This window comes from Pseudonaja textilis, chromosome 2 (assembly GCF_049901715.1).
Source record: "Pseudonaja textilis isolate UNSWEBS1 chromosome 2, rPseTex1.2, whole genome shotgun sequence".
Lineage (NCBI taxonomy): Eukaryota > Metazoa > Chordata > Lepidosauria > Squamata > Elapidae > Pseudonaja > Pseudonaja textilis.
In genome coordinates this window covers 141,697,315-141,724,221 of record NC_141991.1, presented here as the reverse complement: position 1 = coordinate 141,724,221, position 26,907 = coordinate 141,697,315, and the positions used below count along the sequence as shown (strand labels likewise).

At 43.3% G+C, this 26,907-nt stretch overlaps 1 protein-coding gene across 4 annotated transcripts in view; it reads left to right on the top strand.

Annotated features, from left to right (window-relative positions):
* Positions 1-2,941: 2,941 nt before the first annotated feature.
* Positions 2,942-26,907, top strand: part of PBX4 (PBX homeobox 4) — a 60,235-nt gene continuing 36,269 nt past the window's right edge. The window contains exon 1 of one of the 4 annotated variants that reach the window (XM_026713740.2): positions 2,942-3,127. In XM_026713740.2, the coding sequence (XP_026569525.1) occupies positions 3,126-3,127 (2 nt within the window). In that variant the 5' untranslated portion in view covers positions 2,942-3,125. Of the gene's footprint in view, positions 4,027-26,907 lie in introns of all 4 variants that reach the window. The other 3 variants (XM_026713737.2, XM_026713739.2, XM_087925522.1) reach the window with 3 other exon arrangements.

The following is a 26,907-nucleotide window of genomic DNA, read 5'->3' as shown; positions in this document are numbered from 1 at the left end:
GAATCACTGCAGTTATTAAGCTAGTAACACTTTAAATGAATTTGGCTTCCCCACTGACTTTGCTTGTCAGAAGTTTGCAAAAGGTGATAACATGATCATATGACACTGCAACCATCATAAATACATACATGCCAGTTGCCAAGCATCTGAATTTTGATTAGATGACTATGGGGACGTGGCAACGGTCATAAGTGTGAAAAACAGTCATGTCACTTTTTTCAATGCTATTGTAACTTTGAATGCTCACTAACAAATGATTGTAAGTTGAGGACTACTTGTAGTATGTGATCTAGTTTCATATACTTATAATTGGGTGTCTTGCAATCCCCCCCCCCTTAGGTTGGTTAGCCTGACAGTATGGACACCCATAATGATAATACTATCCTATATCCTATATATAAGTGATTTGGGGAATCCTTTTGACTAAAAAGCTAGGAAACAGATTCCATAGAAACAACGATGGAATTTAGTACATGTTTTAATACTCACTATATTAATGGTTTTAAAAGAGATTATAGAAAGTAAATGAATGTCAATAATTAAGTACAGTTTGATTATGAATGGTTGATTGAATAAACCATTTTTCTGGATTTACAGTTTTTTAAGCTATGGAATAGATTTAACAACAAATAATAGCTGGATAACATACTGAAAAGGAATTACATAATGATTACTAACACAAACTCACCTAGCATATGCTAGATCTGATGTCTATTGTCTATTACTTCTAGAACTACAGGTGTAAAATTGAAACACTGGTGTAAAATTGTTATTGGTGATATAACACTAGTAGTAGCCAGCTCTTTCCCTCTTACTCTCCTTGGTGGCTACAGAAACAAAATGCCTTTTGTTCAGACAGGGCAGGACTCTTGCCATTTTTTATTTATTCTGAGGTTCAGGCATAAATGCTGGTATGACAATGAAAAAGATGTGGTAATAGGGTGGTCTTAATTCAGTACAAAAATATGGTTTAAAAAAAAGAGTGAATGATCCCAAAGTGGAATAGTGATTGTTGGGGAATCTAAAGTTAAAGGGAGACAAATGGAATGAGGCTATAATATTTTGATTAGATCACTAAGAAGACATCACCTTTTATTTTACTAGTTCCATTCTGTAGGTAAACTATAAAACAAGTCAAACTTTCAAATAAAATAAACACAAATAGTACTTAAAATGAGTATATTTAGTGTTCATGCATCAATTATCAACAGATCAAGGGTCATCCTTTCCTGATTGTTTCCTGTATCTAATAATAACTATAGGAAACCTGGAGATCCTAGTTATAATTGTTAGATTTAGAACACCTTATTTTCTGGAGTTCACTGACATTTATAATACTTCCTCCTCTATTTATTTATTTAGCATATGGCAAATACATGGACTTTTTAGTGGTTGAAATGTTAATGTCCAATCTACCCAGTCATTCAAGGACAGGATGGTCTATGTTGAAAAAAATCAGACAATGGGCCGGTGTAAGCTCTTGATGGACATTTGGACACAATGTGATGGATATTTTGTCGAGGAGCATCACAGTCACACTGAGGGGTAGAGACAAGACCCCACTTAAACAGTGAGTCCTGGCAGGCATCATGTTGGGTATGGATCCTGTTCAGAATTGACCAATGCTGGCGAGGAAGGTCAAAACCTGGCACCTTTTGTGTAGGGTTAGGGTTCCTCCTCTAATTTTATCTTTTATACCCTATGAGAGCAGGATGCAGCCAGGAATGAGACTGAGGGCCCCCTATTCTCTTCAATTTTCTTGTTCCTTTAAATTTGGTACTGTCCAGGATTCCTTTTTTTTAGTATGTCCTTCCTATTGTCTCTAATTTGAAGCCTGTTGCAAGCCTGTTAATGACAGATTGGTCTCAAAGAAAATAACACGCCAAAAGTACAATTTGAGAAGGTAACAGCACCAGGCTAGCCTAAGCCTATCTTGAAAAAGCTAAACAAAAGTTAGTCCTAATTAGTACTTTGATGAAGGACCACCAGGAAACCCCAGGATTTTTGGCTATATTGAGAAGCGGAACTTAACTTTAAATAAAAAAATCAAAATAATTTTATTACACTGTTAATGCTTAAAATATTGATATTGTAAATTGTAACTAATTTTGATAGAACACCTTATTTCTTTCTCCCTGTATTTTTTATCTAAATAATAAAATGTCAGTACTATAACCTTGAATGTCATATAAACTTCACTGTACTGAAATACAATGCATCAAGACTTTTAACAAAAGAAATAACATTAAAATAATTTTAAAAATTCTGAAATAACTCAATTCCACATTGTCAAATAAAAAACATTACATAGGCTTAAGTACCATTAGAAGCTGAAGATATTACTATATAAGAAAAAACTATTATGCTAATATGCCAGATCTATTTTCTTTCTATACATGTTTTTCTAATATTATTTGTCTAGTTGTATATGACAAATGTATCTAGTAATAGATTTTTCATAGATACATCACTTTATAAACCGGCTAGCAGTAAAGTGGTAGATAACATACTGTGTTCGTAAAAAGATCTGTATTTAGAATTATAAGAACATTTAGTTTAGAGCTTAAGCCTAATATGCTACCAAAATGTCTCCACATTTTTAGGTTAATTGGCACCAGTTAATAACTTGTTCAATGTACCAAAACCTATTTTAGGGTCAAGCAGTTATGAACAATAACCCCATATTAAAGTTTCTAAAACATCGCTTCCCTTGATGCTAGTATTATTCAAGCTTTATCTTAATGATAGCGTTCATTTATATATTTAAAATATGATTCACTCTAGGGTTTCTTTTAAGAGAAAAAGGCTTTACCTACAAGTTTGTGTGTTTGTTATATTAAAAAATACACACGTTTGGTTTTGGAATTCGTTCCGTTCTTTTCTTTCCCCCTATTTTCCCCTCCACCTTTCTCTCGTTTTTAGTTACGTTGCGTTCATCTGTCCTTATTTTAACAAGGTGAATCGCTGAACTGCTCTCGAAAGGCAGCGGGGGAAAAAAAAAACCTGCTCTAGAGATGAAATCGGGTCGAAGGAAAAAGTCGTGTCCGCGGCTTGAGGCGGAGTGTATTACTACCGGAGCAACCGGGAAGCGACTCTTTCCTTGAGGGATAGCTCAAGCCGAAGCCATGTAAGTCAAGGGGTCAGCCCTTGAGGTAACAATGCTCGTCGTGACGCGAGGAGCAGCGGTTGGAAAACCGTTTCATTCTCTCATAGGTGCCGAGGAACCAGGGTTTGGTGTCCGGTGACTAAAGTCGTTAGGCTGAGAGAAGAAACTGTAACCCAGACAAAAACATGGGTGGAAAGGCTTAACTTTGGAATCTGGGGGGGGGGGGGAATTGTGACGGTTGAGGCTGAGAACGCCACACAACGGTCGCTGCCCCCTCCCCTTTCTCGCTTTCAAAGCGGGACGCTGCCCACGAAGGCAGGCGGGACGGCGGGTGGGCACGCGCGCTGGGGGTGGGCTGAACTGGGCTCCAGCAGGGAGTTAACCGCTCTTGGCCCCGCCCCCTTTTTCCCGGAGGCGGCAATTGTGTGGAAGCCGCCGAGAGACTGGCTTTGTCCCGGAAGGGGGCGGGCAGCTCCAGGAGCTGGGCCGCTGCGCCAGGCGACAGTTGAGAAGGCGGAGCCCCGTCGCGCGGCGGGGGCCGGGGGAGGAGCGGCCGCGAGTGAGGAGCCGTGGGGCCTGTTCTGTGTCAGCCGTGTGTGTGTTTGTGTGTGTGTATACGTTGAGGAGGGAAAAAGAGACGGAGGGGCTCGAGCAGCTCCCGGAGTCCCCCTCCCGCCGAGCCCCAGGCGGCTCCCTCCCTCTATTGCCCTTATCCCCCCCTCGGCCATGGAAGAGGCATCCCGGCTGCTGGCGGGTCTCCCTCCTCCTCCTGGGGCCGCCGGAGATCCCTCGCCCCACAGACTTCAAGCGCCTCCAGGCCCACCCCAGCCCCAGGCAGCCCCCGGACTTCAGGACACGGGTGACATCTTGCAGCAGATTATGGCCATCACCGATCAGAGCCTGGATGAAGCACAGGCCAGGTGAGAAATACCTGGATACGTTGTGGCTCCGGGCATAGGAATGGGCGGGGCAGGGCGGGGAAGAGAGATCCTGAAATGAGATTGCCTACGTGTGGGGGGTGGGGTGGGGGGAGCGGTTCACCCCCCCCGTGTCTTTTAGTTTGAAGTAACACGCTTTTTGGCCTGCGACAGTTGAGCTGGGAGCTTACGAGTAGCAAGGAATGTTGGATCTTCGAAGATCACGATATCTGCTGTGATAGATACATATTAGAATTTATAGAGATTTGAGGCAGATTTAGTAGGCCAGGGTCAGAGCAAACAGGAACTGGGCACATCTGAAACTTTACGTTTGGTGAAAGATAGCTACGGGATCTAAGCGAAGACAAAAGCTTGAGAAACATTGGACGTTTTTTTAAACCAATAGTACCTGGCTCTGGACGGTCTTCTTGTGATTACTCTGGTTAGGCTTGAGATGCCTAAACCTCACCAAGTCGGTTTAGGCATCTTTGACAAGTGGATCATGTGCAGCACTAAAATGGGTAATACAAAAAGGCTCAGAGATTTAGTCTTGAATCTTGGAATACTGGTTAGTCCGATTTGGTGACAGTCACTCATTTGGTGAGAGTCACTCAGATTTGCTGACTTCCTTGGTAAAAGGCTCCTGTAATCTTCTAATGGGCTTTTATAATACCAGACTGTGCTTATGAAACTGTCTGCTAAAATCAAACTGCATTGTGACTTATTGTGAGAACTCTTCCTACTGTTCAAAAACAAGATTTATGGCTTAGCATAAGAAGCCAATCAACTTCAGCCAACTATGGTTATGCCAATTGTGAATTAGCATTGACCAACAAACTCAAGAGGAAAAATAATCAGGCATGTATACTTTTTATTTAGGAAAGATTTATGTCCAAAATGAAAAGAGTAATTGTCTAATGTCCTTTTATGCAGAAGCAATGTTAGAATACTGTGGCTTGTGATGGTGAAAGAAAAATTGTGGCAGGGTAATTTTGTTTTCTTGTCAATATGTGGTCAGTAGAGTTGTAGTCACAGTTGTACACTATTAATAAACTGCAGTATAATGCATGAAATTCACAGAAAAAATTGTATCAAAATATACAACACCAGAGCACTATGCAGCATTTTGCTATACCATTCAAAATAATAACAATAACTACTAATAAGCAATAACTACTAATAATGACAAAGAATAAATCTGCAAGAAATAGGGAAGTAACAGAAATATAAGTTAATCTGAAGACTGACATTTGAAATACAATAAAAACAGCTATACAGATTGTCTCTTATAAGGATAATAAAGATTATTATACTTGTTTGTGGATTTGCCTCACTACTTTCTGCTATAGGATCTGACACAGTTTCAAAGGCAATTCAGTTTGATTTTCCATGCCTTCAGGAAAATTGTGAGGGTAGGATAGCTCCACAATTACATATACTGTGGCCAGACTGAAGAAGACATGAAGAACAGATAGCTCTCACATTGGTCAACTTGTTGAATTTCTTGAAGAACTTTTTTTAGTTAGTGCTATGTGTCATTGACAGTACAAAACAATTAAAATAGATCTTTATCTTTGTGTCATTGACAGTACAAAACAATTAAAATAGATCTTTATCTTTATGTGTCATTGACAGTACAAAACAATTAAAATAGATCTTTATCTTTTCTTATTTGAACATATGTAATTTGGTTTGGCCTTAGAACTGTTTAGTCTAAATACTGTTAGCTGCATCTATTTACTTTGGTAGAATTTATTTCCATGTATAGTGAGTTTAAATTCAATATATAATTTTATTTTTTTTCAGTTAAGTTACAGTTTCAGAGATGAAAGTAAAGAATGACCGTGTAAAGCTTTTGCTTTGCTTTTTTATTTAGCTATATGCATTTGGCCTGAACTGGTGACTGACCCAGAAAAAAGTGGCAGTGTGTTGTGATTAAAAAGCTATGTCATATATGCACATTGATTTACTAATAGTTTCTGGAACTAAATAGATTATAAAATTACTATCCCCAAATAATGTAACTAACTTACCTACATATGCTAATTTTGGGGCTAAAAGCACCATATTCTTTATCTGGTTGCTTGGCATTATTCTTAATTGTTATGTTTGCAGACATTCTTTAATTCACCTCCAAATAGCTGCATAAAGTACCTTTGTGCAAATATTGCCTGTACTATCAGTAGTTTTAGGCTAGATAGATTAATGAATTGCTCTGCATTTCCGTGACTGGTAAAGTGGTTGTTTAGCTCGGTTAGAAACTTAACTATAGAGTTGCCTAAAGCACTTTGAATGATGGAATTGTAAATATGAGTTGTTGCAAGATGAGGGAACCATATAAAATGATTTAACATGCGCAGACTTTGGCAGTGTCCTTTAGCTGTGAAAATTGTTCACAGTCATTCAGGCCATCCTGTCCTTTCATCTGGAGTACTGCAATGTGTTCTCCATGGGGCTGCCCTTGAAAAGTATTTAGAAGCTACAACTGATGCAAAATGCAGCTGCACAGATAGTACAGTAAATGTTTTTTGATATCGAACACATGTTAACATCATTGCTGCATGAGGTGCACTGGTTGCCAGCGTGTTTCTGGGTGCAATTTAAGATGTGGGTGGTTTGGGACTGAGGGCCCATTTTTTCCCAGTTGTTTCTAATCCACCCAAATTGGTTTGGCAGATTGGACATCTTACGAGTCTGGTCAGCCAAGGAATATCAGCTGGTGGAGACCAGGAAACATGCATCTTTTGTGGTAGCCCTTTTGCCCTCTAGAAGATTCTCCCTTTAGAGATTAGGATGACTCCAATTCTACTGGACTTTCTTAGGCCTGATTATATGCCCTGGGGTTTGAGTGCGTGAAATTCTGTTTCCTGGTTATGTTTACATCTATGAGGCTAATTTTTCTTAGTTGCCGTGTGTGTGTAGTACTATAATTGTTTTTATGACTATTCATCACCCAGAGTAATTTTCTAAGATGGGCAGCAGTACAAATTGAATGAATGAATGAATAAATAAACAAATAAATAAATAACATTGGGAGGTTTTCTTTTCTTTCCCCAATAAATAAGTAATGAGTCAATCTTTTTGCTGCATCGTTTGTCTACTTGCAGTTTGACAGAAGTACTAAACTCATACTTATTCCCCCCCAAATGAGCATATTGTTAAATCATAGCAATATTTTTTATCTTGTAATTTATGTTCTACCTTTTAGTAGAACGTTTTCATTGGATATTTTAACCTTTTACAGTCAATTGTATACCTGTCCATATCTTGAATCCATCTTAATGGCTAAGGATTTAATACATATAATATAGGATGCAGAACTCTACTCTGTTTTTGCCATTAGATTTTTGACTTGTGGAATGGAATAATTTAGTCTGGATCTGATGTGTGAAAAGCTTTCCTAAATAGCTTGCAGTAAACAATATTAATTTTTTAAGGTAACCAGGAAGGAGATATTTTTATAGATAGGAAGAGAGGTAATTATTATTTATTTGAAATTGTGCAGTTTGACAAATGGCATCTTGAAATCTTGAAGATAGACTAGAGAAGAAAATAGGCTAATGCCATTTGATGTTTCTTAGGTTTCTATGGAGTCTGGGAATTTTTTTTCTTCATTGTATCTGCTTCTCCTTAGATATGCTGAAGTGGTAAAATACATAGAGAGTGGATGTATACAAAGAGAAGTAAAAGACTTGTCCTTGTATCATTCTTGCAGAACTACTTACATTTAATGTTAATTGGGAGATCTTTTAAAAATATTGCCTACAAATTACCTGCAAATCAGATATTAAACTAGTTAAATTCAATCCTACCGAAAAGCTGTTTGGAAGCCTGTTTCATAGATCACAATGGGACATACTTCTGACTAAAACTACACAGGATTGAGCTTTATGAATGCTTAGATTTGCATGAGGTTGAGATGTAAGTAGCACATTTGTTTTAGTATTTTTCTAGGGTAATACTACACTATATTCAGTGTGATATATTCTCAGAGTTCTAGTAAATCACTGTATATACTTCACCCTAAATTAATCAAAATATTGAAAATATTAGAGAATAGACAATGGTAAAAATTGCAGGAATGATCTATGCCCAATCTCTAGACATTATCTAAGCCCCCCTCTAATATTTGTGGAGATGTATAATAGAAAGCATGAACTAAATAGAATCTGGTTCAAAACTGAAGCTATTGCTGAAAACCCTAGGAACAGTAAGATGCTTTTTTAAAATTCCAGTTTGAGAAATACATCCTCTTTTAAAGGAGCATGGTATCTCTTTGTGTTTTTCATATGATTGAAATTAATTATGGGATGTAACTTGCATGGTGTAGAAACACCACAGAAATGTGAATTAGCACTCCTGTTTTTCTGCTACTGATGAAGGATGTGATTTCATTTTTAATAGAGAAATATTTATGAATATTAAATATTATCTTATTTTATAGAATGGTTGATAATATTCTGAGACTAATATTCTGAATTGTAGCTTTGATGCAGGTATTATATCGGTATACAGATTGAAAGAATATTCGTGAACTATGTACTAGGTACAAGGTAGTACTATATGTACTACCTTGTAATGATTATTTTTATAACAAAATTATTTTAAAAAAGGTTTTCATACTATTTCTGTGAGTGAATGATCTTAAACTAGATTTAGATTAAACAAGGGAATATATATTTCTTATATCAGTTTCCATCTCAAAGTTTTGCTGTATTTGCTAAAAAAAAAAGCTCCACTAAATTCAGCATAGTGATCTGATAGTATCTGTTAGTTCGATGGGATTTTTCCAGCATCCATATATCTAAAGTGTATAGACAGTTCAGGTAAAATTGAGTTGTAGTCCTTTTTACTTGCACAAATTGCTTCTGCTAAAAGAAACATTTACTTTTTTGCAATTAGTTAAAGTAGTTAAAAGCCTTTAATACAGATGCTTGCAAAAATAATATTTTTTAATTTATCTACTTTCCAACTCTGACACATGCTCAAGGTAGCTGTTGAAACACTACTGTACAAGCAAATAACTGGATGTATATAGTGTGAAGCGTGTTATATGTCAATTAATTCATATAGAAACCAACACTTCTAAGGTACACTAAATTATAATTTATTTGGTATTATCTGTGACTGTGGCACCTAAAAGTGAAATAATACTCTGTCCTTTAGTCTACAGCGAAGTAATTTCTAAACACAGTATTGCATGCAAATTACACTTTTAGTATACCTCCAGAAAGTTGCCTTTCTTGTTCCTGAATTAGTGTTTTCCCTTCTTTTCCTCTGTTCATTCATATGTCAGTTCCTACATTCCTGTGGTTTGCTGTGCGTGACATAATGCTGAAAGAATTGGCTGAAGGTGCAGCATGAGTCAGGGTGGTATTTGTGCAGCAGAACATCAAGACACATTCCTTGAGTCCTGGAACTTGAGATGTTACTTCACTTAGGAGAGAAGGCTCCTGTCCCCCAAGAAAATCATCACAGAATGTCATGAAATCTATTCTTAGTCACGTTAATAATATTTTCATTTGATTTGTCCAAACACGTTCATATTAGCCTTGAAATCTGAAATACTACATACAACTACACAATACACACGTTGTATATAATGTGGTCTGACAACTTGCTACAACTCTCAGTATTCAACTTTAAAACCTAGAGCAGCGTAGAATAATTTTGTATCATAATATTTCATAATACCTGTTGCTAATTTCTGAGGACTGTTTAGTCCTAAAGCCAGAAATCATCTTGTTACCCTCCTCAGTCAGAAACTTGATTTTTATGCTGTCCTGTAATACACTTGCATAAGACAGTTGGCAGCTCTGTTCTTCCCTTAATAGGTTTTTGCCTGCTGACAATGTGAACCTTAGTGAACATGTTTAGCAGCTGCCTTCGTGCAAAATTATTACATTCATTGTGGAAGTGATTCCATTTTGAAATTGCACTTGGTTGGAATTAAACTTTTGTAGTCATGCCAAAGTTTTGTATCTGACCTCTGATGAAGTCAAGCAGTCAGAAGGGGCGTTGGTTCTTACCTGATACGCTTCTTTTCATGGGGCTGCGGAGAGCGTCCAGATTGGGAGGTGCTTCAGTCTCGGCTCCTACAGGCTGAGCTTGAAATTGAGGAACGCCTCTTGCCATCACGTGGTCCTCCGGCGTCCCAGTTTTGCGAAGACGAGAAGGCAGGCCCTGTACTCATGCTAACTAAAGAACGTTAATGTGCTTGGCTGAACAATGAGGTTCCCCACCAGACGGCTTAATGGGTGGGGCTGGACGCTCTCCGCAGCCCCATGAAAAGAAGCGTATCAGGTAAGAACCAACGCCCTTTTCCATGGAGCTGCTACGAGGTCCAGATTGGGACATACCAAAGCTTGGCTAGTCCTCCGGGTGGGTTCCCGTCTGGGGTGGAACCTCCTCTGGAACTTCGATAACACGCTGAAGGACACGCCTGCCAAAGGAAGCCTCAGCGGATGCAAATATATCAATCTTATAGTGCTTGATGAAGGGAGAGGGGGATGTCCAGGTGGCAGCCCTACAGATGTCAAGTATCGAGGCTTGCGTGGCCCATGCGGCAGAAGTAGCCGCACTTCTGGTGGAGTGGGCGGTGATGCCCACTGGAGCGGAAAGTGACTGAGCCTGGTAGGATTTGGCGATAGCGGCCCTAATCCAGCGGCCCACAGTTGAGGCGTCACCTTGCGACCGAGAGAAGCAGGATGGAAAGACACAAATAAGGCCTCTGACTTGCGAAAGGGCTGGGTGCGTGTGATATACATCCTCAAGGCGCGTCTTACATCAAGGAAGTGCCACTGCCTCTCTTTCTGTGAGAAGGATTGGGGCAGAAATCAGGAAGTATGAGCTCCTGATTTCTGTGAAATGCCGAGTTCACTTTAGGGAGGAAGGTGGGGTCGGGACGGAGGATGACTCTGTCAGAGTGAAAAGTACAAAGATCCTGTCTAATAGAGAGGGCCGCCAACTCCGAGATCCGACGGGCGGATGTGATGGCCACGAGAAAGACGGTCTTGAAGGTGAGGAGCTGTAAGGGAATCTCCCTTATGGGTTCAAAGGGGACTTGGTGAGGCGACCAGAACCTTGTTGAGGTCCCAGGTCGGAAAACGGTGTATGGTTGGGGGCGGAGGTTGGCAGCTCCCCTAAGAAAGGTCTTGACAAGGGGTGGTGGGAGATGGAACCCCAGTGTCTGAGGGGACAACGGTTGCGAGGGCAGCAACCTGGCGTCTTAGGGTATTGGTAGAAAGACCCTTGTCGAGACCCACCTGGAGGAAGTCAAGGATTTGGGGTATGGAAGGAGAAAGAGGATTAATTCGACGTCTGAGGGCCCAAGAACGAAAAGCAGCCCATGTGGCATTGTATATGCGGTTGGTCGAGGATCGTCTGGCTGCCAGGATGGTGTGTATAGCCTGGTTAGAAATTCCTGAGCCCTTAGACGGCTCCGCTCAACCTCCAAACGGCTAACTGGAGCCATTGGGGTTTGGGATGAAGTAGGGGCCCTGAGACAGGGAGATCCTGTCTGGGGGATCCTCCAGGGAGGGGCCACCGAGAGGTTGCGGAGGTCCGCAAACCAAGGCGTCTGGGCCAAAGGAGCTACTAGGAGGATCTCTGCCTGCTCCAGGATCAACTTGTGGATCACCCTGGGGATGATGGATAGGGGGAAAGGCATAAAGGAGCCCTGGGGGCCAAGGGCAGCGGAGGGCATTGTGGTTCTCTGCCCCGGGAGAGGGTACCTTGAAATGAACCTCGGAAGTTGAGCGTTCAGAGGGGAAGCGAAGAGATCCACCAAGGGGGCCCGAAGATGGAGGCTGCTTCCCTGAACAGAGAAGGGTGGAGGCGCCATTCCGCTTGGTCTAGGGTGGCTCTGCTGAGCCAGTCCGCTTGAATGTTTAGGACCCCGGATATGTGATCTGCCCTGATGGAGGCCAGGTTTGATTCCGCCCACCTGCAAAGGCGCTCGGCTTCTCTCATGAGGCTTGCTGACTGAGTGCCCCCTGCCTGTTGATGTGGGCCTTTGCGGTGATGTTGTCCGTGAGGACCAGGATATGACGACCGCGTACCTGGGGTAGGAAGCTGCGAGCGCCAGGAGGACAGCGTGAAGCTCCAGCCAGTTTATGGAGCAGAATTGCTCTGTTGGTGACCATTTGCCCTGTGACGATATGGAGAGGACGTGAGCTCCCCAACCGAGTAGGCTCGCGTCCGTGGTGACGGATAGCCTGTCGGGCTCTTTGAAGTAATGACCTTTGTTTATGGCGGCCTGGTCCACCAAAGGAGGGACGTAAGAACTCTCGGAGGAACTCTGACCCGAAGTCGGGAGTTGCTCCTTCCGGAACGTTGATACGGCAGCAGGAACCATTGTAGAGACCTGGAATGGAAACGGGCCCAGGGAATGATAGATATGCATGAAATAAGCTTCCCAGCAACTTAGACAGTTCTAAGAGAGAAACTGTTCTTGCCCTCCTGACCTCCTTAATTGACTGTTGGATGCTAAGCCACCTGTCTGGGGACAGGAAAACTAGTTCCCGGTTGGAGTCAATCACTGCCCCCAGGTGAGTAAGTTGGGTAGAGGGGAAAGGTGACTTTTCCTCCAGTTGATAATGAACCCATGGTTTTGCAGGGTATTAAGGGTGAGTTTGGTATCTCTTAGGCGAGAGCTCTAGAGGATGAGAGGATGAGGATATCGTCCAGATAACAGTGAAGTCGGACGGGAAGGAACGCAGGTGGGCGGCAAGGGCCGCCAAAACCTTCGTGAACACCCTGGGAGCGGAGGACAGACCAAAGGGAAGCGCGACGTACTGGAAATGTTGTCTATTATAGGCAAAACGTAGAAACCTGTGGTGGGAGGGACGAATAGCAATGTGCAAGTATGCCTCGGAAAGGTCAATTGAGGATAGCCAGTCCCTCGACGGGTTCCCATAAGTATCGACTGCAAAGTGTGCATCTTAAATTTGCGGGGGCAATGTAGCGATTTAGTCTTTTAAGGTCTAGGATCGCCCTCCAACCCCCGAGCTCTTGGGCACTACAAACAGGTGGGAGTAGAAGCCTCGCCCCGTTCAGAGGAGGGAACGGGCTGGATGGCCCTTATATCTAGGAGGTGGTGAATGGCGGCCTCCATGAGGGCCCGTTTGCAGGGTTCCTGGAAGGGGGAAGACATAAAGAATTCGGGGGGAGGAGTGGAACTCGAGTGCCAGTCCGAGACGAACCGTATCTCTGACCCATGTGTCAGTAGTGATGGCCTCCCATTGGTGAGCAAAATGCTTGAGGCGGCCGCCTATGGGAAGGTTTGCCCTAGCGAGATCGACGGAAAGGTCGGTTTCGGATCCCGGAAAGGCCTCTTGAAGGAACCTCGTCTGGACCTGTCAGACGAGGTCTGACCGGACCTGCGGAGGGGGTTCTGTAGGGAGGTTGGGGGAATCTGGAGGGACGAAAGGAGCCTCGACGAGGGGAGGGGAGGGGCCTCTGGGGTCGGGCCTCCGAAAAAGAGAGGGAGGTACATGCGTTTGTTCCGAGTCTCGGCCAGAAAGGGATCGAGGGCGGTCCAAAAGTTTCCCCCAGAGATGGGGGCTGAGGCCAGCTTGGCCTTGTTTTTGACATCCGCTTGCCAGTGGCGGAGCCAGAGCAAGCGGCGGGCAGTGACTTGGGAGGAAATGGCCTTGGTGGAGAACTTGGCGGCTTGAAAGGTGGCATCCGCCGAGAATTCAGCCGCGGCCATAAGTTTGGCGATGTCCTGTTGGGCTCTGAGGTTGGCCGCAGGGACATGTTGTTTGAGTTGTTGGAGCCATTTAATCGAGGACCTAATGAAGAAAGAAGCAGCAGTGGATGCCCTGACTGCCCAGGCATCGGAATGATGAGCGCGGCGTAGGGCCAGCTCGGCTCGTTTGTCCTCGGGCTTGAGGGCCTCGAGAGCATCGCTAGGGTAGACCGGGAAGCTAGTCCTACAATGGGCTCGGCCCACAGGGGGATCTAGCAAAGAGTGAACTGCGGGTCAAGATTAAAGAAGCGTTTATCCTGGGCAGAGGGAGGGGGAGGTCCTGAGGAGGCTAGCTGCCTGGAGACCATGTCCGAGAAGATAGGTGGGACGGGGACCACATCGGTCTCCACCATGGGCTGGGAAAAGATGGAGTCGAGGGGTTCCCCGAAGCCGCTGGTTGGGAAGGAGTGGGGAGGTCAGGCCGGAGGTATTCTTGGCCTTAAATAGAATGGACCTAAACAGGTGCGGCTTGAACAAGCCCACGAAGGCGGGTTGGTCCGGAGTGAGGCCCTCGTCCTCCGACATGTCCCCCTCCAGTGGGTCTGCTCCCGAGAAGGGCTCACTGCCAGAAATGGACCCCAAGTCTAGGTCCTCGCCTTCCCCAAATTGGGTAGGATCCCCGAGCTCCTGAGTTTCTATCTCCTCCTCCAAAGACAGGGGAAATTCCCGTGGGATGCTACCTGCCCGTGCGAGGCCTCGGATCCAGAGAATGAGCGAACGGAAGGTGCCTGCGCTTCAGAGGTCGCGGGCCGTGGAGCCGGGCCGGCTATATGCTGGAGCTCTTGCGTTATGCTTTGTCGGATGGCCAACTCCATCCACTGCCTGAGATTCTCCGGGATTTCCAGCACGGGAGGTGGGTGAGGCTCCTCTGGGCGTAGACCTGCAGCGGTGGGAGTAAATGTGGCCTCAGGGGCCTGTCTAGGCTGAGAGTGAGAGGAGGGTGCCGGGGAGGAGGGGAGGGGGTTGGGTGGAAGTTGAGGGAGTAGGGCGGAAGGAGCCAGAGGCACGGAGCCTAACTCTCTGGACCGCCTGTCGATCTCCTTCTCAAGTGCCCTGTGTCGCCTGAGGGCATCTCTCTGGGAGGCTTTAGAGGCTTCCTGGGTCTGTTTACGCAGGTGATGAGTCTTTGATTTGGCCTTCAAGGAAGGGCCACGAGGTGTTTTGTCATCTGCCATCTGAAGGAGCAAAAAGAGGAATTTTGGGTTAGTATTAGACGGTTGGCACGTCTGGATGTGGCCTACGGAAGGCCAGGAATCCTAGCAACTGTTTCACGCCCCCCTTTGATCAAAAAAAAATTTTTTTGGTGAACTGCTATCGAGTTGAGGGCCTGGCCCATGAAGTCAATCAGCCAAAAGGTGAACGCCCAAGCAGCTACCCTCTCCGGACGGACCGGGTGGGGGGATTACTATGCTGCTACCTCGCCTGCTGGGTAGGCTGCGAAGCCAGCGGACCCTTGAAGCTCTGTAAGCCTTGTGAGAGGCCTGGGAAAAACGAGCGGTAGTCTAGGTAGTCCCGGGGGCTGCCTAGAGTCTCAATTACCTGCAGCCTGTAACAGAGTGCCTCAGACAAGAAAGGTAGGCCAGAAAGCCACATTCAAAATGGTGTCGCTGTCTGAAGCCACATTCAAAATGGCCGACGCCATGCGGTGAGGCCACATTCAAAATGGCGTCGCTGTCTAAAGCCACATTCAAAATGGCGGACGTCATGTGGTGAGGCCACATTCAAGATGGCGTCGCTGGCTGAAGCCACATTCAAAATGGCGGACGCCATGTGGTGAGGCCACATTCAAAATGGCGGACGCCATGCTGAGGCCACATTCAAAATGGCGGACGCCATGCGGAGCCCCAAAATGGCGGCCGCAAACAATTTGAGCTAAACCCAGCGGCGGAACTCTCCTAATGAAGGAAGAGGCAGGGGAGCGGTTTCCCTGAGCTAAAGGCGTTCGTGGGGGGAAACAGTGAGAAGAGAAGTCAAGGCAGGCAAGAAACGATGCGTTTTCACCGGAGCGAAGGAACGACCAGCGAAGGAGGGGTGGGGGGGGGGGGTGGGGGCGTTCAGAAGGCTAGCCTCTGCCCCTGAAATACGCGATAAAATTCTCCCCCTTGTATCAGGGTACTCCTTGAGAGTCCAAACCTCAATTTTCCTGCGCTGGTTGAAGATAGGGTCCAATAAAATGAGTAGAATGAGTAGAAAAAACGATCAGCCAAGGAGCTAAGGAGCGAACAGCCTGACTGCCACGAGGCTGAGCTAAAAACTGGGACGCCGGAGGACCACGTGATGGCAAGAGGCGTTCCTCAATTTCAAGCTCAGCCTGTAGGAGCCGAGACTGAAGCACCTCCCAATCTGGACGCTCGTAGCAGCTCCATGGAAAAACTGCTATCTTCCATATATGCATTAGGATGCTATCCTGATGAAGTGGGGGCATTAGTGAGCAGACGTTTGTGTATATTTGTTGGCTTATTAAATATCTGAATCTGATGTTTTCTTAAAATGTTTCTGGTTAATCTTGAAAAGATGAGCAGCATCAGGCTGGTTTAATACTTGAATAGGAGATCATTAGGAAGTCCCAGAACTGTAGGATAGACTGCTGTATTGAAAAAAATATCCTAGAAAGTGTGGACAAAATCTATTTTGTTTCCAAAAAACCCTAATGTCTCTGTCCATGTACTCCCTAAGAATTCAGCTTACCTTGAAAAAAAAATCAACTAATGTTTTATTTTATAAATGTATATGCATATTTAACAGCAGCATATGGAAATGAGAAACCTTTGTAACCCTTCGGGTATTCATAAAAATATTGTAGAGTCAAGCCATTTAATCCTATAAAGCAGGGGCTTTCAAACTTGATATCTTTAAGACTTGTGGACTTCAACTCCCAGAATTCTTCCTCTAATCATGTTAGCTCAGGAATCGTGGGAATTGAAGTCCACAAGTCTTAAACGTGCCAAGTTTGAAGACCCATGCTTTAAAGAGTGAAGGCAAATAATTTCAGTGAACAGAGAATCTGGGAATGGAAAGATTTTGAATATGAAATTTTGTAGCAGTGTCAATTGTATTCAGTGGGTTGATTCTGTAGAGTCAAGCCATTATATATTTCACTTTAAAGAGTGAAGTTCAGTGAACAGATTCTGGGAAGGGAAAGATTTTGAATATGAGATAGGCGAGAGCAGTACTGTAAAAGGTGAAATAAAAAGTAAGAATCTTTGGCAAAAAATCTTTGACAAGATTTTCGGTCAAAAATATTTTCGATTATGAGTGTTTTGTTTGTGAGATGGGCTATATTGAAACAATTAAGAAAAGGGAAAGCTTATAAGAATTGCGGGCTATGAAAAATTCAATCTGGGAATGTTTTAATGATTTTTTAAATGTTTTTTAATTGAAAGTTAGATTTTAAAAACATTGAACGTGGTGATCTTTTTGACATATATCACAGTCTTTACATAGTTATAAGAGTAAAATGTCATCAAACATTATTAACATTTATATACATATATATACAGCATTTACATTGTAAAATCTTTGTATCAGTTTCTATCTTAGATATTTTGCTGTGGTATAAACTCTTCTTAAATTCTATTTCACAGTTTTTTGACTTCCTTTCATATCCCTCCCATATTTTTTTCCCCATATTTCATAGAATTCTGAAGTATCTCACTCCTTCAGTTCTAACGTCAGACTATCTAACTCAGCACACTGAAATTTTTTTTCTATTATTACTTCATCATTTGGTATTCCTTTTAACTTCCATGTTCGGGCAATTGATAATCTTGCATCTGTGATAACATGGACAATTAGATATATATCTGCTTTTTTGAAATTCTCATTTATTATTCCCAATAAGAACATTTCTGGTGTATAATTTATTTTTAGGTTTAACATTTCTTCTAACCATTGCCAAATTTTGTGCCAGAATTCTTGTATTTTTTTGCACTTCTACCACATATGATAATAGGTGCCCCATTCTTTCAAACATTTCCAATAGATAGATGATTGAGAGCTATACATTTTAGCTAGTCTGGTAGATGGGAGCTGCCACCTGTAGAACATCTTAAACAAGTTTTCTTTATAAGATGTAGCTAATGTAATCTTTTTATTCCTATCCCAGATTTGCTGCCATTGATCCAGGTTTATTTTGTAGCCGAAATTTCTAGCTCAAGTTAACCATGGTTCTTTCACCTGCTCCTCATACATCATATAATCTAATAGATAGTTATACAATTTCTTTATTTGTTTCTTTTCTGATCCTAATAATATTTTATCTAATATTGTATCTTGACAATTTATTCCCCATTCTTTTTTATCCCTTTCATATCTGGATTGTAATGGAGGTATGCCCACCATTCTAATGTTAAACCCTGCTGATTAAGTTTGAGTGATGATTTTTAAAAATTGTTGTGAATAATACATGTGAAAAATGCACAGATCTGTTCTATTTAAAAATTTAACTTCATGTAGTATATTTCTGAAAACTAATGAATAGGACTGTGAAGCAATTTGGATTTGAAGACAAAAGGATTCTTCAGAGCATCAACCTCTTGGCCCTTTTGTCAGGATCATTCAGCAGCTGGAAAGGGACATCATGTAAACTTTAAAAAATAGAAATGCTTCAAATGAAAACTTCTGTGCACATCAGAGCACCTTTTCCCTTTCAGATTCAAAGTATGATTCAAGAAGTTTGTGACTGGAGAATGGATGTCTGTTGGACTTGCAGAAAAGAGTTGGTAAATTGAAGTTGGCTCCACTGAAAGGGGAAGACCATGGTGGAATGAAGATCCAACAAAGGGATTGTTTTTTTGGAATTCTTCTCTGGATAAGGAATAGATTTGTACTTATACATATGTGCTCCAGACAGTTGTTTCTCATGAGGAGACTGCCAGACAGCAGTTTCCAGTGAGTTTTGAGTTCAGGGAGACAAGAGATCACCATCTTTGCCCAAAATGTGGTCTCTGCCTTTTCAAAGGACTTTGGGTTTGCATATTTCCTTCCTTAGTCACTTTTGGAAATTGCTTGTTAGCTGCTTTTCAGATATTAACCAGAACTTTTACTAAGGTTTAATTGCAAATTAAGATTGAATTTCCTTCAAACTTAAATGAAAGAAAATTTAAATACAAATATAAGAACTTAAAATCTTTTTAAAAATAAATGGCAAAAAGAACATTGATTTTAGGAAGTTACAAATAGACTCTTGGTGCAGATGGTTTTGAAATAAGATTTTGAAACTAATTATAAGAACCTTTGCCATGGGAAAATCCTGTTGTTTTGAATACTTGAATATACAATAAGTTGAGGTTTTGAAGATTGACACTTGAAATAATTAAAGGAATTAAATGTTACAATTAAAGGAGAAGAACACTTAAATTTGTCCTAGAAGAATCTTTGATTTGAAGGTGGATTTAAAAATGATGGATGATGTGGAAGAAGATACACAAATGAATGCTAATGTTTTAACAAACCAAAAGAGTGACCTGGATAACTTTCTTATAAAACAGATTTACAAAACAGATTTGTTAAATTGTTAATTTGTTAAATTGTTGAAGAATTTTGTAAAAAAGGGACAAAGATAATATGAGAAGAAATCTACTAAAAAAAATCTAAGAGATTATTTGAAGGGATTAAGGATCAAGATTGTTCAAAGTAAAGGGGAGAAATGTAAAAAAAAAAGATCAAGATTGTTAAAAGTAAGAGGAAGGAATATAAAATTGGTTTATCTGATAAAGGTTAAAATAGATATGTTGTTACCTCTAGATTTTTGCTGACCAGGATTGAATTATGAGACTTTAAATATTTGTACAACTTTAAAAGCTGTACAGATAAAAGAGGTGATACATTTGCTGTATTTTAAGAGATAACTTACTAAAATTATTTATATGTATTGTCCTCGAAATACAACCTTTTGTTTAATGATTTTTTTAGTTACAATGACACAGAAAGGAAGTAATTTACAGCTGTACCATTGCAGCATAATCTAATCTAATCAAAATGTGGGTACTTGGCAAATGGTATGTATTTATGAGAGTTGCAGCATCCCAGGGTGATATGATCCTAACTTGTGACCTTCTCAGCTGTCAATGGGGAGAGCTAGATTTCCTAACTCTGGCAAAAAAAGCTCATAAAATTGGGTACAACTCATTTAACAACTACCTTGTTTAGGAATGGAATTTCTGGTCCCAACTATATTCATAACCTGTACTTGTCGTTATATATTGATATATTTCTTTTCTTAAAACTACATTCTTATTTTTTTCTTTTCCTATTTTTTTAAAGTTTTTTCCTCTCTTTTCCGCACTTTCTACTTTTTATAATTTTTTTAGTATTCTTATCTTGCTAAGTGTAATGTTCCATAAAATTACCCAAAAAAGATCCAAAGTAGCATAGTCTAAAATTTCTCCTCCATGCTGACTCCTTCTCAAGCTGGGTCCGTCTAGTATAAAAGTAGCAGCCTGTGGGAGAAACCACCCCCCAGCTTTGATTCAGCTTCTTTTGATGACCATAAGCTGGTGTCTCTGAAAGTAGTTTAGTTAGCAAAAGCGAAAGCTATCTTCATCATTGGCACCCACTCTCCTGCAACGCTGAGGATTCAACGTTTTCTTCAACCGAGGGAGACTGTAAATAGGGAGTAACCCTTGATCCTCCCCCACAGTCTTCTCTCAGCGATTTTGGCCACCACGATTGTAAAGATTGCATCGGCGATAACAGCGCTTCTCAGCTGATAGTAAATTTTTACTTTATTGCCGATTTTGCCGTTTGGGAGCGATTTAACCCCTGCGTTGCCTGTAGCTCTTGCAAGTGGCCAATTTGGAGGCTTCTTCTTCAACCGCATGTGGTGAGTGGCCATTTTGAAAGCTGCTTCTTCTAAAGAAAGTAGCAAGTGGCCATTTTAGGTGGCATCATCCCCCAAAGGCCAGCGTCTAGTATTCATAAGCTCCTATTCAGGCTACTGCATAGACAACACATAGTGAGTATTGCTTCCAGCACTTTTATGTCTGTTTATGCATACTATGGATCAAGACAAGGCCCACACAGAGCCTTCAAGGCCTCCAAGCTGGCAAAAGAAAGAGAAGGAGACAACACTCCCAGTCTGTTCAAAGGGTGATGGCGGCCAAGATTAGGGCCAAAGCTTTGGGCCCTAAGAAAACATCCCAGGCCGAATTAAAGGCATGCTGCCTTAGAAAGGCAGTTCAACAAAACTATTGAGCAAATGGGTCAACTACAACAGGCTTCCCAACCAGCCTATCCTCTAGTTGTTCAGCCAGCTACTTTTAGGGAGAGGGAAGATACCTCAGTTCCTCTTAGCCACCTCCAATCCTGGTCCCCAGAGCAACCTGAAATCCAGCCAGGACCTCAAGACTTGAGCAGGTCTGGTCACAACTTCGCCCAGATTCCTTGGGATCTTTCTTCTTCATCTATCTCATCCGTGGCCCAAAGCAGCTCTCGATCAAGACCAGAGGCCACTTTTACTCCAACAGCAGCAGGTCTTCGGCCCCCGGATCCTCCCTCAAGTGGATTCCCTCTTCTCCAAACCCATTGTTCACGTGGAGGTCCTTCCTTCCCCATCATCTTTCTTGACTTAGTCAAGTAACAATTTGCCTTCTCCACTGCAGGCCCCCGCCCATTGTCCCAAGATAGGCAGTTCTACAAAGTGGGTCCTCCCTGAGCTATAGCTCTGGCAGTTCCCCCAGTAAACACCCCAGTTGTGGCCTCCTTCTCCTCAAGCACTCCAACTGCCTGAGGACATACTAAAGGCAGAGGACAAATGCTCCGAACAAACACTGAAGCGTAACCATCAAGTCTTGGCTTGGGCCATCCGGACCTCAACTGCTGCATCATTTTTTACAAGGTCTTCCATCCGCTGGCTATGCCAACTTCAAGGCCGCATACCTCCATCAGATGTAGGTCGCATCAAGACCTCAATAAGATCATCATCAAGACCTCAATAAGAACTCTGCAGCAGCAGAGTTCTCGGACGCCACCCTCAACACCGCCAAGTTCTCTTCCAGGGCCATGTCGTCATCAGTGGCAGCTAGGAGACTTCTATGGCTATGAAATTGGCAAGTGGAGCCTCGTCGAAAGTGGAAAGTAGCTTCTCCCCCATGTACCAGTGAAAAGCTGTTTGGAGATGCCCTTGACCCATTTGTTGTTGAAACAAAAGACAAAAGGAAAGTCCTTTCATCAACAAGAAAGTGGGCAGACTTCCGCCCTACCCCGTACCGGCCTTCCTCATTCAGGCCCGAAAATGCTTCTTGCTTCTCCAGACCTCAGAGAGCGTATTCTCAGCGGTCAAGATCAACTCCATGAGGCTACCAGCAGACAACAAGCTGCAGGTAAACAGCCCTTCCGTCGCTCTAAATAATCTCTTGTTCTCCCCTCCCATCGGAGGTCGTTTGGCCTCCTTTGCTTCCAGATGGGAGGAGTCAACGACAGACGCCTGGGTACTCAATACAGTAATGTCAGAGTTACAGTTAGAATTTCTATCACCACCCCCAGAAAAATTTCTACTCTTCCCTGTTTCCCGGGACAGTTCACGAAGGGCACTTATGGAATCGGCCATTAATCACGTGGTCGATATAAGGGCCAGTCAACAGTCCCTGAATTACAACGTGGATGTGGGCTTTATTCTCGGCTTTTCGTGGTCCCTAAGGACTCGGGGGGATGGCGAGCCATTCTCGACCAAAAATTTCTGAATGAGTTTATCCCATATAGGTGCTTCAAAATGCAGACTCTGCATTCTATTCTGGAGAGCGTTCGGGAGGGCGATCTCCTCTCTTCCATTGATCTCATGGAGGCTTACCTCCACATACCCACCTGGCCTCATCATCGCCAGTTTCTCCGTTTCTGTTACCAGAATTCTCACTTCCAGTATCGGGCCCTTCCTTTCGGGCTCTCGTCTGCCCCAAGAGTCTTCACAAAGTTACTGGCAGCATTGATGGCTTCGCTCCGGTCTGTTCCAGTGAGGATCCAATGCTACTTGGAAGACATCTTGGTCTTGTTGTCCTCCACCCACTCTGCCTATCAAGATCTTCAAACCACTCTCCATTGCCTCTAGTGCCACGTTTTTTTTCCATCAACTCCAAGAAAAGCCATCTCTTCCCAACAACCAGATTGCTCCATCAGGGAGCCATCATCGACACAACTCTGTGCCAAGTTTTTCTATCTCCAGCCCGAGGGCAGAGCCTTATTGAGATCATTCGACAGGTCCAACGACAGCACACTGTCTCCTTGTCACTGTTGTCCAAACTTTTGGGCAAAATGATCTCATGCATAGGCATCGTTCCATGGGCACAGCTACACTCACGGGCTCTACAATGGTTCCTGCTCCCCTGTCAACGAGCAGGAACCAGCCACACATCTGCCACGGTCCTGCTCTCTCCAGAGGTCCACTGTTCCTTCAAGTGGTGGCTTTCCCCAGCCCTTTCGAAGAGTCTCCCATTCAAGGAACTGGACAGACTGATCATCACCACCGATGCAAGTCTCCTGGGTTGGGGAGCCCACACGGAGGGTCTCATGGCTCAAGGGATCTGGTCCCGGTTAGACAGGACTGGGCCCATAAACTGGCTAGAACTCAGAGCCATTTATCTAGCCCTGAAACATTTCAGGGACAGGATAATGAGGTCCCATGTGCTAGTGTTGACAAACAACATAGTTGCAAAGGTGCACGTCAACCAGCAGGGGGGCACAAGGTCCAGGGCCCTCATGAGGGAAGCCGAAAGGTTGAGGAGGTGGGAAGAGAGACATCTGCTGTCTATCACCGCAGACCACATCTTGGGAGTCGATAACTCCCAGGCCGATTGGCTGAGCAGGAGCCCAGTTGACCACGCAGAATGGTCCCTTCCCCAGTCCATTTTCAGGGATCTCTCCCTCAGGTTCGGGACCCCGGAGGTAGACCTCTTCACCTCTCCCCAAAATGCTCAAGTAAACAGATTTTTCACCAGGTTTCCTTGTCAGGGAGCGGAGGGGACCAATGCACTTCGGAGCAGATGGTCCACCGGTCTCCTCTACGCCTTTCCCCCTCTTCCCATCATTCCGGCGGTCATTCAGAAGATGTTGGAGGAATGGGCAGAACTGATTCTCCTAGCCTTCCATTGGCCCAGGAGACCCTGGTTTGCAGATCTGGTGAACCTGTCTGTAGCTACTCCCTGGAGGATTTCAGACCACATGATCTCACTACATCAGGGGGCATTGCTCCACCTGGATCCCCAGTGGTTCAAATTGACCGTGTGGCGCTTGAGCGGCAACTGTTAAGAGAAGCCAATCTCCCAGACCAGGTCATCCTTACTATCCAGGCATCTCGTAAATCTTCTACGGCGTGTATGTACAATGCCACCTGGAGGGTTTTTTGTCATTGGTGTCACAGGGAAGGTCTCTCTCTCCTACAGTAGCGGGGGTCCCACATGTCCTCTGTTTCCTCTAGGATGGCCTTGACAAAGGTCTGGCTCCTAACACTTTACATCGTCAAGTAGCGGCTCTTGCTTCAGTCATCTCCTGGGATTCTTTTCCTTCCTTTTCCCCTCATCCTTCAGTTCAGAGATTCTTAAAAGGGGCTTCCAATCTCCGCCCTCCTGTGGTTCACAGGTTCCCATCCTGGGACCTTCACATGGTCCTCCAGGCCCTAACAGAACCCTCCTTCGAACCCCTCAGAAAGGTGTCCCTTCAATTCTTGACCTTCTTAATAGCCATCACTTCAGCTAGGAGGGTGTCAGAGTTGGCTGCTCTATCTATACAGCAGGACCTCTGCACTTTTCATGACAATAGAGTTGTTCTTCGTTTAGACCCTACCTTTGTACCCAAAATAAATTCTGCATTCCACAGATCCCAAGACATAGTGGTTCCCGATTTTTGTTCCCGTCCACACCACGCCTTAGAGCGCAAGTGGCACACCTTAGATGTTAGAAGGGCTCTTAGAATTTATATCAAACGCACTTCAATGTTTAGGAAGAAAGAGGCTATGTTTGTATCCTTTTCTCCTTCCCACTGGGGGAACAAGGCCTCTCCTGCCACCTTAAGCAGGTGGAGCAGGGCTTGCATCGCACAGGCCTACAAAGCCAAAGCTCTGCCAATACCACATGGCTTGACAGCACACTCCACTAGAAATGCTGCAACTTCGGCTGCTTGGGCTACCCAGGCACCCTTAGAGGAGATTTGCAAAGCGGCTACATGGACATCTCCGTCTCTGTTCATCAGACACTACCGCCTGGATTCCTACGCCTCCACAAGTGCGGCTTTTGGCAGACGGGTTCTTCAGCGAGTGGTGCCTACTTCGGAGTGAGAGACCGGACGAGGACCCTCCCGAGGACATGAAGGCTTTGGTATGCCCCATCCTGGGCTCTCGCAGCAGCATGGAGGAGAATGGGCATTGGTAAATTTACCTGAGAACGCCCTTTCTATCTATGCTGCTAGAGAGCCCAGCCCCTCCCTTGTTGCGTCCAGATTGTGGTGAGGTATGTTATGGTTCACGATTCTGTTTTGGCTTTCAGAGACACTCACTAAAGTCTGTCAAGTGTTTTTGCCAAAGCTGGGGGGGTTTCTCCCACAGGCTGCTACTTTTATACTAGATGGACCCAGCTTGATGATGTCATCAGGAGGAATCATACCCATCCTGGGCTCTCTAGCAGCATAAATAGAAAGGCCGTTCTCAGGTAAATTTACCAACGTCCAATCTGTAGTAAGATTACAGCAAACACCATTAATGTAACTACTATAAAATGGCAAAAGAAAGTCTTTGCACCATTAAACATTACAAAACCTAAAACATTTACATGTACACATATAAAACATTTGCATGCATACGTGTAAAAACCAGTATAAATTTACACTGAGTAACAGCTGTTTTGTAATTGTGACCGCATGGTTAAGAAACTGTTTATGTTCATATCCCACTATTCAAATGAGCTTACAGAATAAAAGAAGATTGTTAGAACCAGCAGGAAGAAATATTCATATCAGAAGCACTTAGGGAAAATAAAAAAAGATATTTGGCCCATGCTAAATAAAATAAAGGCTGGTGCAATGCCAATCTCCCTGACAAAGCTCTGAGCAGCATTACCAAGGCCTTTTCCCTGGATCCATAAGGTATATCTTCAAGAAAGAGGCAGTGGAAACATAATCTAGCTATAATGCTGAAGAACTTTGGGTAGTCCTCGACTTATGGCCACAATTGAGCCCAATATTTCTTTTGCTAAGTGAGATATTTGTTAAGTGAGTTTTGCTCCATTTACAACCTTTTTTGCCACAGTTGTAAGTGAATTAGTACAGTTGTTAAGTTAGTAACCCTGGTTGTTAAGTGGCTTCCCCATTGACCTTGCTTCTCAGAAGTGTGCAAAAGGTAATCACATGACCCCAGGGCACTGCAACTGTCATAAACATAAGTCAGTTGCTAAGTGTCTGAATTTTGATCACATGACCATAAGGATGCCACAACGGTCAACTGAAAAATGTTTGTAAGTCACTTTTTTTCAGTGCCATTGTAACTTTGAACTGTCACTAAATGAAAGCTGTAAGTCAAGAACGATCTGTATAGGAGCTGAAACAATGAGCACTAATGAAGGAAAACAGTGCCACTAACCAAATCTCAGATATGTTCCCACCTTTTGGAAGTATAATATGATAAGGTATCTTTGGACTCAGGTACAGTAGTGGTGTTCAAATTTCTGCATTATATTTTAGGAAAAAATAGGTGATGAGATCCTCTAGCAGCTTGCTGTGATATGTTTGCAACATTCACACTAAGTCTGACTCCATGTAGAAAGGGTCTAGTGAGAGGTTGAGACCAATAGAGGAACATTCTCAGATTCTTTTGAACTTGTGAATACCTAGAATTTGAACAAGAGCCTTGTGTTATCTGTAAATTTGATCCATGCTAAAGGAAGCTTGTTTTTGCAGCTAGGAAAGTTGAACTGTATGTTGTTAGAACTGGGAGTGATTACTGTAATGCTTCATTGAAATAGGGAGTAATACCTAAGAGGTGCACCTTTTGAAGATCCCATCTCTCAAATCAGCTACTTCAGACAGCCATTAATATGATGATCAAATAGTTGTTAGGCAGTGTATTGGAGAAAATAGTGGAGATTCAGCTGCAGGGACCCTGAATGAAGTGGGTTTTCTGAATACTCTTCAGACTGGATGTAGGAGAGAAACAG